We start from the raw sequence: 16,501 nt of genomic DNA on the forward strand, positions 1-16,501 counted from the left end.
TACATTTATTATAGAGAAATATAATGGGCAACTGTTTGCCAACAATTCACACAATTAGATGAATTTTGAAAGACATAAATTACCAAAAATGACCCAAGAAGAATTAGAAAATATAAGTAGTTCTATAAGAAGTAAAATAATTAAAAGAGTATTCAAACCCTACCCAGCAAGTAAAGCTCAGGCCTAGATAGTTACACTGGTGAATTTTATTAAATATTTAATGAAACCAATTCTAATTATTTACAAAATAGTTCACAAAGAAGAGGAGGAGGAGACACTCCAAATTCATTCTGTGAAGTTAATATTACCACATCAAAGGAAAAGACATTAGAAAAAAGAAAGCTACACAAAATATATGCCTCATAATTGGCATTTTACAGTCTCCTGAGGTCACAACAGTAGAGTAATATAAGATGCTCATTCTGGTGGTGCCTCCTGTATTACAGTGTCAGTCATAACCTGAGTGAGGGACATCCCATTTGGAATTTTGTGTCTGTCTTCGTATAGCCAGTTTGATACTGCCAGCATCTGCAGCATTTATGTGGCTTCAGTGGAATTTGATCATCTCTATCACAAAGGGGGAACAGTAGGATATTTGCCCTTTTTTAGGTGTGTGTGATTAACCTCTCCTTTAACCCATTCTGATAAATCCTAAGAAATCATTTATAACATTTTAATAAGTACCTGTATGGCCGATTCATCTAGTTGTCCAGGTTCCTTTGTTTGGAGCTTCAGCTACTGTCCAGAAAGGGCAAGGTTCACCTTTGTTTTTACTAAGCAGGAATACTGAAAGTAAATGTTTAGTTGATCTGCCCCTTTTTTTTTTTTTTTTTTTTTGGCACTTCCCTACTCATCCATTTTGTTATATCCTGAGATTTTTTGTTGTTTCCATATTACACTGGAAAGTTTTATTATCAGTAACTGAGTCTAAAGCCTTTGCTACTTGGATCCAAAGTGGCCTTGTTATCACCCTGGTATTAACAGTTTGTTGCCATTCTCTTTACCAAAACCATCTTTTAAATGTATAAGTAAATCCTTAGCAATATTTTTAGTTAGAGATGAGTCTGGCTGTTCATTGCAATGCCATGTCTGATGCTAAGTACTCTAATGGTGGCAGTTAAACAGGGTTCAGTTTCTAAAGGACACTCACAGAACTCAATATGACACCATTTACAAATCTCTACAGTTTATTTCATGAATAGGATTCAAAATAGCAACGGCATTAAAATTAAGATATGCACCAGATGCTGGGATTACAGGCACATATCAATCTTTGGGCCGGGCGCAGTGGCTCAAGCCTGTAATCCCAGCACTTTGGGAGCTGAGACAGGCGGATCACCTAAGGTTGGGAGTTCGAGACCTGCCCGACCAACATACAGAAACCTCGTCTCTACTAAAAATACAAAATTAGCCGGGCGTGGTGGCGCATGCCTGTAATCCCAGCTACTTGGGAGGCTGAGGCATGAGAATCGCTTGAACCCAGGAGGCAGAGGTTGTGGTGAGCCGAGATCGCGCCATTGTACTCCAGCCTGGGCAACAAGAGTGAAACTCCATCTTAAAGAATAATAAGAATAATAATAATAGTAGTGGTAGTAGTAAGATATGCATCCCAGTTAAAGACAGCACAGCAAGGAGTCCAGAAAAGTCAGGCTTGAGTTTCAATTGTCCTCCCTTTCTTTCTGTGATGCAACTTCCGTTTTTATAGGTGACCCCAATAGAACACCTCAGAACCTGGAAGCCCCAAAACCTCATGCTAACTGGGCTTTCTCATACCTGACTTGTGTGGGCATATTTCCTGTTACATAACCAGCCCTAACTGCAGACCATTCTGTGTCTGTCACTGAGACTACATTCAAATCACCAATCTTACTGTTACCAATAAATGATGCTCACAAGCTGCTACAAACCACTGAGAAACTCCATGTGCCCATGGTTACAAAGCAATACTATTAATCTGTATGTTTGTGACTTGAAAAGATCAGTGACATGCAGGCTTAGGAAAATTTCATGCCTGCTGAAATTAAACCCAACAACACAGGCATCTATCCGTCAATGAATGGGCTGGTGTAGTGGTTCATGCCTGTAATTCCAGCACTTTAGGAGGCCTAGGTGGGTGGATTACTTGAGCCCAGGAGTTTGAGAGAAGCCTGGAAAACATGGTGAAACCATCTCTATAAAAAAATATAAAAATTAGCCGAGTGTGATAGTGTGTGCCTGTAGTCCCAGCTACTCAGGAGGCTGAGGTAGGAGGATCGATTGAGCTTGCGATGTCAAGGCTGCAGTGAGCGGAGATCGTGCCACTGCACTCCACCCTGAGCAACAGAGTGAGATGTTGTCTCAAAAAATAAATAAATAAATAAATAAACAAACAAAAATAAGTAAGTGATAAGTAGACATTTATACAGATCAATGAATGGAACAAAATCAATCCTATTATGATCTAATCATTCTTGTTTCTGATTTCTGATATTCAGCATACAATTTGCATGTTTTTCTAGGTTGTTGCATCTGTTAGTAGTTTGTTCCTTTTTTATTATTAAAGAATATTTCATGGACTGAATATGTCATAGTCTGTTTATCCCTTCACCTGTTGATAGACATTTGGGCTGTTTTAGATTATTATGAGTCACTATAAATATTAATGTATACCTTTTTGTGTATATCTATTTTCATATTTCTTGAATAGATACATAGAATCAGATTATATCATAAAGTAAATATATTTAACTTTATAATAAATTGACAGACTGTTTTCCAATTATTCTGTACCATTTTACATTTCTACCAGATAAGCAAGAAAATTCCACTTGCTCAATATCGTTACTAATTCTTGCTATTTCTAGTAGTTTTTGTTTTTTAGCCACTGTAGTGAGTATGAAAGGCACTTACTGTGGTTTTAGTTTACTTTCCTTCACGCATAATGAGATTAAGCAACTTCTCCTATGCTTATTGGTCATCTATGTATACATTCCGGCTGTCTTTAAAAAGTTTTATTGTCTTTATATTCTGCAGTGGTATTTTAATGTGTCTAGGTATGAATTTTCCCTCTCTCTCTCCTTCTTTCTCTTTTTCATCTATATCTTTTCCTATATTATATCAAATCATGCTTAATAATCATTTTGTTTATTGAATCTAAAAATTTATATCTTGTGAAATATATATGCACTTAAATTCCCTGTTCTTTCTGTTCTCTTTCTGGTACTCCAGTGTGTGTTAGATGAACATACACCATTGAAAAGAGATACCTCTCTTTTTCAAATTTATCATTTCTTGTATTGTATTGCACCATGAGTAATTTCTTTAGCTTAGTGTTGGGTTTAAATAATTCTTCGGGTCTAGAAATATTTTTATGTTTAAGCCAGGCTTTTAATTTTTTATTCATATAATCTTTTACAAATTGTTTTTTTCTAGAAGCTCCATATTGTTTATTTTTTTCAAAACTACATTATCACTTTGCTGTCATATTCTTGATGCTTATATTTTAATTCCTTGTTTTCTGTCTTTAAACATTTTTTTTTAGATGAGGTATTGCTGTGTTGCTCAGGCTGGTCTTAAACTTCTGGGTTCAAATTCTTGGGCTCAAGGGATCCTTCCACCTCAGCCTACCCAGTAGCTGGGACTCTAGGCACATGCCACTGTGCCCATCTTGTCTCTAAACATTTTAAACATGTTATTAAGTGTATCTATCATCTATTTATCTATTTAATTTCCAGAGCTCTTTTTCAAAACTACATTCTTACATTTCAGCTACTTTAATGACAATTCTAGGAATCTGGGATAACCCATAAAATACATCAGTGCTCGATAATTATATGACACCGGTTCTATAAAGGTGTTCTGGTTTATTTTGTATATATATCAGAACGCGGAAGTTTCTTGGTTGTGTCCACATGTGATATTTGCACCTTAAACACAGATTGATATTCATCATGTGTTTCCAGGCCTTTGGGAGCTTCTGAACTGAGTACTTCAGTTTTCAGCATTGATCTTAGTGATTACAAAAATTGATTTTATATTTTGACAGACTTCATTTGACTAATTACTATTCGTGTGATCTGGGACCAATTCTTTTAAATTATAAAATACAGATAAGAAGTATATTAGTGAGTCATGTAAGAACTGGAAGATGAAGCGGAGCACCATTCATTATGCTCAGTACATTGAATGTTGGTTATATACAGGTTTCCCTCTCAGATTTTGTGGGAGACATGGGAACAGAAACAATATTTTTTCACCCTGAGGAACTGAACTCTCTATAAGGAGAAAGAGGGTTTGACGCAGTAAGGAGACCAGGGTTTGAAGTTATCTTTTCTGATAGTGACACTTTAAGAACATAACTAGAATTAGTTCATATAAAAATTATCATTCCAAGGAATTCCAGCTCCAATTAAAAAAGGAAGTGAAAACAGAAATACTGTGGAATAAGTGTCATTAGGAAGTTCAGGGAGCTGTGAAGATATCTGTATTTCTGAGCACTGTAGATATTTCATTAACTGCTGATAATATCAGATGCTTTAACCTATCTCTACTGTACTAATGACCAGCCTGAAGTTAGAAATGAAGAGCCCTAGAGTGACAACCCTTTCTCTAATGAGGGTGACTCGGTGTAAAATATGTATACACAGGATTGCAAACAAGGTCAGTTCACAACGGAAAGCCTGAGCGGCTGTAGATAGACATCAAGGTAGGCACTCCTCATTTTCAGTTTTAGACATTCTGGTTGAGTTTGGCCATGACTCTGGGCTTGAGTCTGGCCTGGCAAGATGCAAAACTCTTGGGTAGGGAGCAGATTCAAGCTGGAGGGGTGAGGATTTGCGGTGAAGCAGAAACTTCTCCTTTTCTTGACAGCATAGCAATCGTTCTCTGTCATTGTTTTCTCTCAATTTTGTTTAGTGATGCTGTATATACAGACAATGCTAAAACAGATACTTCTTTACCTACTGCACAGAGTCAACAAACTCAGCTTTTTGCTTTTTTTTTTTTTTTTGCTTCAATGTTACAGGATACAAATAAATAAATCTTTGTAGGTAGAGTTGAAGCCCCACCCTGAGCCTTATCTCATTTTTCTCCCTTCTTAACTCAAAAACAATAATTATTTTGAGTTCAATTTTTCTCCCTCTCATCCATCTAAAATGTTTACCACATGTATATGTGCTCATACATACTATAAAGCAGCGGTTTATCTCATAATTAAAGAGCTTTGAAAAATAAGATTTTTTCTTCAGAAGAGGCCCCACATCCCATTTTGTTTGACTCTGAAATCCACAGACAGAAAGATTTCTCACACAGACAAGTGTATGACATTTATTTAAAAATAATTCAAATACTTTCTAGAGCAACATGTGTCACTACGATTTCTGTTTGTCCTTTGCATAAAATTCCATAATTGATCTATAAAATTATTAAATGTTTTGTTTTAGTATTTTAGCAATAGATTTAAACCTTATTTTAATTTTTTTGAAAACATTTAATTCATTTAAGAAGTAAAGGTTGCTCTCCCATTATATGTCAAGTGCTATTCTTAATGCTAAGACACAGAGAGAAAGGAAATCTTATATTGCCAGGACATCACAGCCAAAGAAAAAAATTTTTGCTACTATGTTTTGTATTTAATTTGAAATGTTTTGTAAGTATCTCATTTAATTCTTAGAGTTTTTTTTTTTAAGTGGAGGTGTCATAACTAATACGTTCAGGCATTTCTAGTGACAGTGTAAATAAATAGAATCTTTTCAACATGCAATTTTGAATGAGTAATACGTGCTATAACAATGTGCTTATGCTTTGATCCAGTACCCCACACATGGAAATTTATAAATGTAAAAGTTAAATTGTTATTTATTTACAATAACAAAAATATTACTTAAATGTATGACATCTTGAGAATAGTTAATACATTATACTTTTATCCTTTATAACAAATATAAAGGCATAAAGTGATAATTAAGAAGTTACATGGAACAATCTTTAACATATAATGCTAAGTGTAAAAATATCTAGATACAAGTATGCACATAAACTACAATTAAACTCACTGAAACCATTTATGTATATCAGAAAATATTGGGATAGAATAAAGAGAAATGCTACTACCTGTGTTTTGTTAATAGGATTTTAGTTTAGTTTTTCTGTTTTTCAAACTTGCTGTACTATTATAATGCATTTATATTAGATACATAAAATAGTGAAACATTCTGAAGAAAAAAACAATAAGGCTTAGAAGGCAAGGTCAATAAAGTGATTTTCATTCTGTTTTATTCTGAAAATTAATCATATTGGAATTTTAGCCAGAGATGTAAAATAATTAATAGAACAGCTTAAATTGCTCTCATTCTGAGGAAGAAGGAAATTAACTGGAAATATTCATTATATTTCTGACAAAGTTAAACAGTGTTGGTAAGTTTCCTCAATTGTATTATGTCACAAAATCTTTGTGAGATGAAGTAAGCATTGCTGTCCCTAAATCACAGCTGAAGAGACTGAAAGGCAGAGAATATAAGTGAATCGCCCAAAACCACAGACCAAGTAAGCAGAGATTTGGGATTTACACTTGAGTTTGCCTGACTTTTAGGTATATGTTCTTTCAACTCAATCCACTGCCTTTTTCAAGTATGTGAGAAACAGAATAGTTGTGTCCCCTTCACAATGGTGAGCACACACAGTTTTTGGAACTGGGAATGAGGCTGGTCCAAGCTCCAGGGTCATGCCACCTAACTATTCCTTACTGTCTTCCGTTACTGGGCTCCAGAATTCTATATTCCATTGATTTCCATCCAGCAGGACCTTAGAACCAACCCTCCCAGATCTCAGGTAAGGGTTACTTATCATCTCCTCCTAGATTTGTTGAGAGCTGGGTTAACAAGTTCAAATGTGATGCATTTTGCCAGTGTCTTCTCCTCCTATTCAATATACGCCTCTTAGGACCAGAAAGCATGGTGGCGGCTTTTTTGGAAATGCCTCTCAGAAATGCATTCAACATTTTGCATATTGGAAACAGTAAGGCTCAATTATGAATCTTGATTGTATGTGGTCTTTTACAGAATGCACAGTGTTCATTGGTACTGGTGGAAGTGTTGAGGGAATGCCAACAAGCGAGATTCAAAGCACTCAGGTGGGACAAGCCAACACATCTGACTTTACTCACCCTTCTCACAGCAAGCCGCACAATTTCCTTAGGAAGACTCTTTGATCCCTGGCGTAAGTGATGTTTAGTTCTCTAGATATTTGGTGGTAAATATGGAGAATTAAAGGATCTATGATTTTATTTGGAATGAGTTGTGTTATGCCAGTTTATGAGATTAGATAATAATGAGCCAAGAGAACACATCTGGGAATACCTTTAGGTCAAATATCTTAATTTTAAGGTGTTCTAGGCTGCCAGAGATTTAACTTTTTTCAAATATTATATCCTTATGAGGCAATGTGCATTCATAGGGTTGGTAAACTAACATAGTTTTTTGACTTCACACTTATAAGGATTATTTCCAACAGTGAGGGTAAGAAAGACACAAAAGGGATTCATATGTGATTTTTTTTTTTTTTTTTTTGAGATGGAGTCTCGCTTTGTCGCTCAGCTTGGAGTGCAGTGAACCTTGCCTCCCAGGTTCAAGTGATTCTTCTGCCTCAGCCTCCTGAGTAGCTGGGATTACAGGTGTGCACCACCATGCCTGGCTAATTTTTGTATTTTTAGTAGAGAAGGGGTTTCACCATGTTGGCCAGGCTGGTCTCAAACTCCTGACCTCAGATGATCCACCCATCTCAACCTCCCAAAGTGCTGGGATTACAGGTATGAGCCATTGTGCCCAGCCTCATATGTGATCTTGAGATTGAAGGAAATAAGTCTCTAATATAGACAGTTTCTACTCCATCCTCGTATTCTATTTTTCTTCCTGCAGATAGTTCAGATAATGATTAGCCTGAAATGTTTCTTGCTTGGGATAGTCAAGAGTTTTTTTCCCTTGTCATCCACCTTCAGGAATATTTTATTCTGCTTTTATGTAGGCTACCCTTTCTGGACTTCATGGTCTGTGAGTATGTCTGTTTGAACTACTCTGTAAATTAAAGAAATTATTTAGAAATTACAAATAAAGAACACATATTTAATTAGTGTACCTATTCTTCTTATACAGAATAGCTGGAGCTCTCTTTTAGTTGAGGCTCTCTACCAAGCACTTTGGGAATTTATAAAGAAAGAGACAAAAGTAGCCTCCGCACCAATTTCAAGTATTTGGAATAAAAACGCTATTGAGTTGCACCCTTTGCCTTGTGAATGGAGAGATCATTCTTAATTGAAAAAGTCCAGATACTTAATACCTAGCAGTAACCTAGAAGTAGATGGCATCTGTATATCTGTCACACCAAGTTTCCAGATAACCTGATTCACCCATTACTGACTGCTCTGGCCCTGGGCTTTCTGACTTCCTCAGAAACCACTTCTTTGGAACTTCATTTCCACTATTTTTTTTAAACCTGAACCTCAAGCATCCTCCATCATCCCAGCCTCTCTACCTGATTCCATCCCATGTAAAGTAACCTCATCTGAGAACCTGCAATCACCTTTTACCAAACACATGACAAGCCTTAGCAACCTAGGGATTATGATAACTCTTGCCTTGGCCAAAGTTTACATAAGAAAATGATAGTTTGCTGACCTCGTGGAGGGAAATCTAAATGAAATCAATGTCTTGTAACAAACAAAGCTAGCCAAGATCAGGTATTTCCACTCTGAGTATAAAAACAACTGATCTTAAGCTACAGGTAGAGATATTAATACAGCAGATATATTGTACAATCAAACTCTTGTGTGCTGGTGAAAGACTTTGCCCTCAAAGTCAAGTCAAGACAAAATCAAAGCAAAATGGAGAATGGGTCAATGTAACAATACAATCAAAAGAACAGCATTCAAGCTTCTTGCTGCAGATACTGAACTGGAATCTTTTTTCTTTACAAGCTTGACAAGAAGACAGTAGTCATGACATTTCCCTAATAAGGGAATCCCTTCAGGCCTCAACTGTGTTCTGAAGCAACTCAAAGTTTAATGATTATTGGGGGGTGAGGGGTGTGGTTAATGTCCTTTTTTGTCAGTGAGAAAGGCAGCCAAACCACCTCAGGGTCTCAAGGGACTGAGAGACCTCAGAAAGGAACTACTACCAGGGATGGATCTATGCCTTCCTTTCAGGAGCCAAAGTCAGAAGAATCCAAGGAGACCATAATTTCACAGCGAAGATGCCATAGCATTTTATTACCATTACAAAAGGCAAGTGATGATATTTTCATTGAAATATCCGCACTGAATGATGATTCAACATATGAGGCAAAGAGGGTTGTCTTTGGAGAAGGCACTTAAGGTAGAACATTAGCAAATCTTACCGCTTGGCTAAAACAAAAATGAGCTCATTCAACCTGGCTGGAGACCTGTTAGGGCTGTTCCTTCTCAGTGTGACCTGACTAAAAACCAGTGGCATTAAGAAAGCATCACATTTCCCACAGTCTGGGGGTGCCCCAGTGGGGTGGTGCTGCTCTCAAAAGCTCCGTGTCCCTGAACACATCCATCCTCAAGAGATCAATTTCCCCAAGTGCATAATATTCCATAGCTCACTGAGGATTTTAAAATTATAAGCATAGGATTTTATATTTTGGGGTGAAAGAATTATCTGGCATATGGTATTGGGGTTTAAGAAAGCCAAATTTCACAGTCTTAATAACTTTAACAAAAACCTAAATGGCACTTCATGTCTAGTACGTGGCCCTTCTGAAACTTATGGTCATCTCTCCTACTGAAAACAAGGTCTTTTCAAATGTGGCTAAATGGGGATGAGAAAACGTGGATAGGACTTTCTTGGTGTGTGTGCATTCTTTATATAGCCCAGTGGCTTCAGGGAAACAGCCAAGAAAATGGTCAAGATTATTTGTAGAGGTTATTTTACTGCGGATTTTAAGAACTAATAATATCTTGAGTTATTTTTAGTTCAGGCGGATGTGGAAAGGTTTGCAATTGTGAAATGTTTTGTTGTAGCTTAGTATCCATAGGGGAAACAGACTATAGACAAAACTACAAACCCAGTGCAGTTTTTGTTTTCTGTATGTTGTTGGGGAAATGAAGTTTTACATATAGCAAGCACTTGGCCTCCCTGATGTCAGGATGCCTTTGTTAGGATCTGTATTCGCCTTTAATTTTGTCAAAATCTTTTTTCCTTCTTCGTCTTGAAAAGTAAATTCCAAAATATAGTTTATTGTATCTTTCATCACTAAAAAGTTTGTTCCTTTTTTACTACGGGCAGGTCACATGAGGCAAAAAATATTAAACAGTTTTAGTGTGTTGTAAAACTTGGCTGTATATCAAACTAATTTTGACAAGTTTTCATTCTAAGCCTCAAATCATGTAATTAATAATTTGCCTGTTTATTTATGACCTAATTGTGATTCTTTTATTAATAAAAGCTACTGGGAAAAGGATCTCTGATTAAGCTGATGACTAGACCTACAATTAATTTTCCTGCAGTATATGAAGTATTGTACCAGAGTATTAAAACATATGTAATATTTTATTGATTGATCTATCCTTTAAAAGGAATATTTTAGGATATCATAATTTTGATGTGAATCATGTAAATGTTGATAATATACTGTTTATTATACATTTAGTATTTCAAGAGATTAACTTAATTGCCTTTTGCCCATGTATATTATGTAGTCTATTTGCAAGGTTTTTTTAAAAATGAAATTAAAAGAATAGTTTATGTAGAGAAACATTAGTGGATATTAATTGTCTCCCCACCTGTATTTATGTGTATTTGTGGGTGTTAGCGCAACTGCTTTGCTGGTTGCAAAGCTGTATTATCAGAGTAAAAGTGTATTTGTAAACTGTATGGGAATTAAAAATCAGAAATAAAGTCATTTTCTTATATGATGGCAAAAAAAAAGAGAAAAAATCCAGATACTTTATCTAAAGTTAATTACTTTAGAGAGAAAGATAACTGTCATCTTAGAATATATTTGGGTATATTAGGATGGATGTGTGTAGGGAAAGCTGATTTTTCCCATCGAAATTTATTACAATAGCGTCTATGGTGAGTTCTTTTCTCACCTTCTCTGCACATGAGCATTCTCCTGTCCATGTGTCTGTCTTTTCATTTTGCCTTGAATTTTATCTGCAAGGGGATATGTTTATTTTACATTTATTAGTTAACTTTTTCACATATATACCCATGTTCACTCTCACTTCAAGAAGTCTCTGTTCCTGCTTCCATGTCTTTCTAACTACCTAACAAGACCCAAAATAGACTCCTGTTCAGTTCAGTTCAACTTGACAATTTGTTCTTTAGAAAGAGCCTGTCAGAATATATGACATATCGTACATATTAACTGGGGAAGATATGGAGTTGAGGTTAGGTCACCTGGGGTGAAATGTGGATGAGATGGATGGGATAATGGGCTCCCACTAATGGCTTTCCTGTCTTATGAATAGTTCATCATTACTGGATCTTTGACTGTCTTGTCTACAAAAAAATGCACCAAATTTTTGGTGAGTATCATTTTCCCTTTTACTTAATGAGTAAATAAGATTTGATGCTGACTGTTTATAAAAAGCGAAACCAGGCCAGGCATGGTGGCTCACACCTGCAATCCCAGCACTTTGGGAGGCTGAGGCTGGCGGATCACGCAGTCATGGTGAAACCCTGTCTCTACTAAAAATACAAAATTTAGCTGGGTGTGGTGGCATGTGCCTGTAATCCCAGCTACTCAGGAGGCTCAGGCAGGAGAATCACTTGAACCAGAAAGTCGGAGGTTGCAGTGAGCCGAGATGGCACCACTGCACTCCAGCCTGGTGACAGAGTGAGACGCCATCTCAAAAAAAAAAAGAAAAGAAAAGAAAGGAAAAAAAGCCAAACCAACACAATATTTAGATATTCTTATGTTTTATTAAATAATTGGTTACCTTTATTTCAATCATTTATAGAATTCCACTGCAGAAAATAAGGCATATATTAGGTTTCTTGTAGGAGGGGAAGGTCTCCATCTCTCTGAATTTTAGCAAACATTAAAAAATAATATCCCTGTAAAAAGCATAATAAAGGAGTTTTACATGTAAGCTTTTATTATGGTGGATAAAGAGGTAATGAAGGTTGAAGTGCACGTGTATGCTTGTATCAGGGAGTTTCTAATCCAGAATGTACGTATTAAGGATCCCTCCTATCAGCAATATTGGAACAAATAGAATAGCCATCATGTTGTCCCCATTCACGGTGTTTCATTTGTGGAGTATGTTGTTTCCTTCTTTCCAGTGATCTAGAGTGGATTGCCAGTAAACTGGTAACAAAGAGAACTCAATTGGCTATGAAGAATCCCAAACACTAGCCAATGAAGACAGGATATGCATCCCGGGTACTGTAAAAGATGTATCCACATTTGCAAAGAATCTGGGACTAAAAAAAGACCCTGAGTACTTTCAATCTCTTGGAAGTGTTATTCTCTTTCAGACTGGAGTCAATATTGGAGCTAACATTATCAGCACTGTGCTTTCAATCATTGGGATAATTCTTCTCTCAATGAATTTAATGGATATATTTTTATTTGAATGTTTGGAGTTACTTCAGTGTTCAGTGGCTAAATCTTTTACAACTGTAAGTATTTTGTTGTTGGATGATGTTTTCACATGTAATGTTTGTTTTCAGCTACATTGATCTTCCAAAACTAATGCCTAAAAATAAAGTCTCTAAATGTTGAAAAATAATAGAAATGAAATCACACATTTTGTTAAAAAATAAAACAAAACAGAACCCCCAACGCTAAGGGTTTTTTGCATGCAGTTGCAGAATTGAGTGTATACGTCTGTGTGCGGCTTTAAAAATACATGCTCCTATCTTTCCAAATTTTCTCTAATGAGCATCCATTGCTACAAACACAAAATGATTAAAAGGCTGTTCATAGATCAGTGTACCCAGAGAAGAGAGACCGGATCTGGAACATTAATGAAGAATTGGCCTGTGGATTTCTAGCAGTTAAAATGATACAAAACTTCAGAATGGTTTTGAGTTCTTTCTCTATTTATTTGATACCAATAGAATATTGGTAAATTCATCCTTTCCATGGGTAAAGTTAAGTCACAGGACACTTGTGTGTGCATTTGTATGTATGTGTGAAATCCCACTGTGTTTACAGTCAATGTTTATCCAATATATGTGAAGAAATAACTAAGATAAGAATAATTAACTCTAGAATGTCAAGGAAGTTCATTTGCAGGAACTTTGTTATTTAGAATTTCCATGGAACATATTTGTTTGTGTAGAAGTGTTTTTATGGTTGCTTCCGGGGATAAGACTTGTGTTAGATGCAATACCCTATCTTAATAGAATGTGCATAGCTTGAATAGGAAATGCATGATTCTGCAAAATATCCACTGACCCTTCCCCCTGGGGGTTCGGGATGAGACTGTTGCAGGCTAAAACTAGGTGGGGAAACCTAAACTTTGGACTCTTCTTTTTGACAGAGCATTGTGATCCTCCAAATGATGCTGACTTGTGTCCAAATTGCCATTTCATTCTTACTCTCTGGGCTTACTTATAATGTGAATGGCAATAATGTCAACTAGGTGAGTAGCCCTCAGAAGGGGAAGCATTTGAAGTATTTCAGAGAATCATATGTACTAACTTTAATCTCTGGTTAAATAGAGAATTGGCCAAAACGAATTTTACATAGTAATATGGGATATGGTGGGGTGGGTGAGAGAACAATGGTTATGTGTTATATTCGCCAGCCACTCCATTTCCTCCACTTTCATTCATAGTGAGGGCCACACAGTCAGTTTCATTCATTCACTCATGCATCCATGTTTTATTCATTAATATCAACTATATTGGAGCATTATTATGTTTATTTTGTTGTGAGATAAGGAGACGGTGACACTGTCCATGTCCTCTAGAAGCAGATGACATAATAAATGTGATGAATAAATGAAAAAATTATAGCAGCCAGATAAAGATAAAACAGCTCTAGAAACCCAAATGTAATCTTGATATTGGTTTAGTACTTCATAACATTTTTCAGGCAATCACCATTAATCGTATATGCACTGACATGTACATGTGCTCATGGACACATACATTTTTACATACGTATATGTAGTCTCCCACGCAGCCACATGTGTGTTCCTCCATTCACAGATCCTGCATAGCCTTCTTAAATGGTGGCTGTGCTACATCCCCAAATCTACCATGCTGATATTTTTGTTTCCCTATCTCCAGGACAAAAGAGAGAGAAATGTATCTCACTGTGTTCCTAGATGACATTTTCTTTCTTTTATGGAATGGCCCTCTCTCCTGCTCCTTAAAGTTTTGTAGATTCTGGCACAGATTGTTGGCTACACAAAAGTCTCTTGAGATCACTCAGAAAGTTTACGAGATCATTCATTTTTTGCAGTGGGTCTAGATACGGCTGCAACTGCCCTATTCCTCTAGACCTAGGCTGTTGTGGAAAGATTTGGCTGGGTGGCATGCTTTAACTTTAGCACTACTGACACTATTGACATATTGGAATGACTATTTCTTAGTTGTGGGCCGGGGAGGGATGTTCTGTGTGTTGCAGATGTTTAGCAGCATCCCTGGCCCCTTTTCCGCTAGATGCCAGCAGTTCACACCTCCAGGTGTGACAACTGAAATGCCTTCACACATTGCCAGATAGTCCCTGGGAGGCAAAATTACCATTAGTTGAGAACCACTGGACTAGATAGAGCATTACAAAGATCAATCGACAAGATAAAATAACAAATAATCAGGATTTAGGTGAAATAATTGTGGGTATTATACTGTCATATTTCCAGATTTCTGCACTAAGTTGCTTGATTAGATCAGATTCTGAAGATCCTTACCAAGACTTATTGACTCCACCTGAAGCTTATGAAGTCTTAGCACTACAAGATATACATCCTGTTAACTGTGCCCTATGACAGCATTATTACACTTTTGTATTATACTGATGCACTTTGGATCCATGGTGGCAGCCAAAGACAGATTCTCTGATAAAATCTTCTACGTGTATCCTCCTCCCTAAGTCTTTTTATTATGCAGTTTCACACACACATGCACACATGTAAAATTAACATATATATGTGCTTTATTTTGTGCTTAACCAGCAAATATCAGTATGTGTATCCCATATATCAATGGGTCTCTTTTCATTTGGATTATCTATTACCATTTTTAGACAAATTTTAGTTCTTACTTCTCACAGAAAAATTTGCTGTGACCTTGTTACCCTTTCCTAGAAACTGTACTTCCTTTCTTGAATGACATCTCACTCAAGTTAAAAGTGTTTGTACAAATAGTTTGGATGAGTAGTGACATATTATTTGACATTGAGTCCGATCCAAGTTCCTTACACTGTTTACTGTTGCAGTTCTTCCCCGCTTTTGTCTGGGTAAAGTTGAGAAAATAGAATGAGATACAAAATGTATGTTAACACATTCTAGCTTATAACATCTAAAAATCTAATGTGACATTGTTATTCAAATACCAGTTTAACTAACCTGTGTGATGGTTAATACTGAGTGTCAACTTGATTGGATTGAAAGATGCAAAGTATTGATCCCAGGTGTGTCTGTGAGGATGTTGCCAAAGGAGGTTAACACCTGAGTCAGTGGGCTGGGAAAGGCAGATGCACCCTTAATCTGGGTGGGAACAATCTAATCAGCTGCCAGCGTGGCTAGAATATAAGCAGGCAGAAAAATGTGAAAAGAGAGACTGGCCTAGCCTCCCAGCCTACGTCTTTCTCCCGTGCTGGATGCTTCCTGCCCATGAACGTCTGAATGTCGGACTCCAAGTTCTTCAGTTTCAGAACTTGGACCTGCTCCCTTTTCTCCTTAGCCTGCAGATGGCCTATTATGAGACCTTATGATTGTGTGAGTTAATACTTAATAAACTCCCCTTTATATATATATATATATATATATATATATATATATATAAAGTTGAGCATTTTTATATACCTGTTGGCCATTTGTATGTCTTTTTTTTGAGAAAAATCTATTCATGCTCTTTGCCTACTTTTTAATATATATATACTATTAGTTCTGTCCCTCTAGAGAACCCTGACTAGTACACTCTGCCACCGAAATAGATTGCTTTAATTCTTTTTCACAATGTTGCTTCATTCTTGGTGATTATGCATGACAGTGTTTTTTATTTTTTTGTTTGTTTTTTGTTTATTTGTTTGTTTGTTTGTTTTTGCTATTAGATAAGGTTTGGTTCCCCAGAGGCAGGTTTTGAGATCAGGATTTGAGTGCATATATTTTTGTTTGAAGCGTGAAGAAAAAATATCAGTGGAGAAGAAGAGAAGCTAGAAGAGATCCAAATGAGAAGGTACATTAACTTGCTGGGGCTGTCATAATAAAGTACCACAGTCTGGGTGGCTTAAACAGTATAGATTTATTTTCTCAGCTTTGTAAATTAGAAGTCTGAGCTTCAGGTATTGTCAGAGCTGCTTTCTTTTGAGATCACTGTCCTAGGCT

General features: G+C 36.4%; 1 protein-coding gene across 48 annotated transcripts in view; it reads left to right on the forward strand.

Annotated features, from left to right (window-relative positions):
• Positions 1-16,501, forward strand: part of LOC100453729 (membrane-spanning 4-domains subfamily A member 6A) — a 64,879-nt gene that overhangs the window by 18,196 nt on the left and 30,182 nt on the right. For 24 of the 48 annotated variants that reach the window (XR_010141825.1, XR_010141828.1, XR_010141818.1 and 21 more), the window contains 7 exons: positions 7,038-7,194; positions 7,999-8,024; positions 9,176-9,253; positions 11,465-11,521; positions 12,477-12,620; positions 13,487-13,588; positions 16,228-16,352. Coding sequence is in view for 6 of the 48 variants with exons in the window: in XM_063728420.1 (XP_063584490.1) it covers positions 7,038-7,194; positions 7,999-8,024; positions 9,176-9,253; positions 11,465-11,521; positions 12,477-12,620; positions 13,487-13,588 (564 nt within the window). In the remaining 42 variants the exon portion in view is untranslated. Of the gene's footprint in view, positions 1-7,037; positions 7,195-7,998; positions 8,025-9,175; positions 9,254-11,464; positions 11,522-12,281; positions 12,621-13,486; positions 13,589-14,815; positions 15,033-16,227; positions 16,353-16,501 lie in introns of those variants that run through there. The other 24 variants (XR_010141835.1, XR_010141824.1, XR_010141810.1 and 21 more) reach the window with 15 other exon arrangements.

Source organism: Pongo abelii, chromosome 9, assembly GCF_028885655.2.
Source record: "Pongo abelii isolate AG06213 chromosome 9, NHGRI_mPonAbe1-v2.0_pri, whole genome shotgun sequence".
Lineage (NCBI taxonomy): Eukaryota > Metazoa > Chordata > Mammalia > Primates > Hominidae > Pongo > Pongo abelii.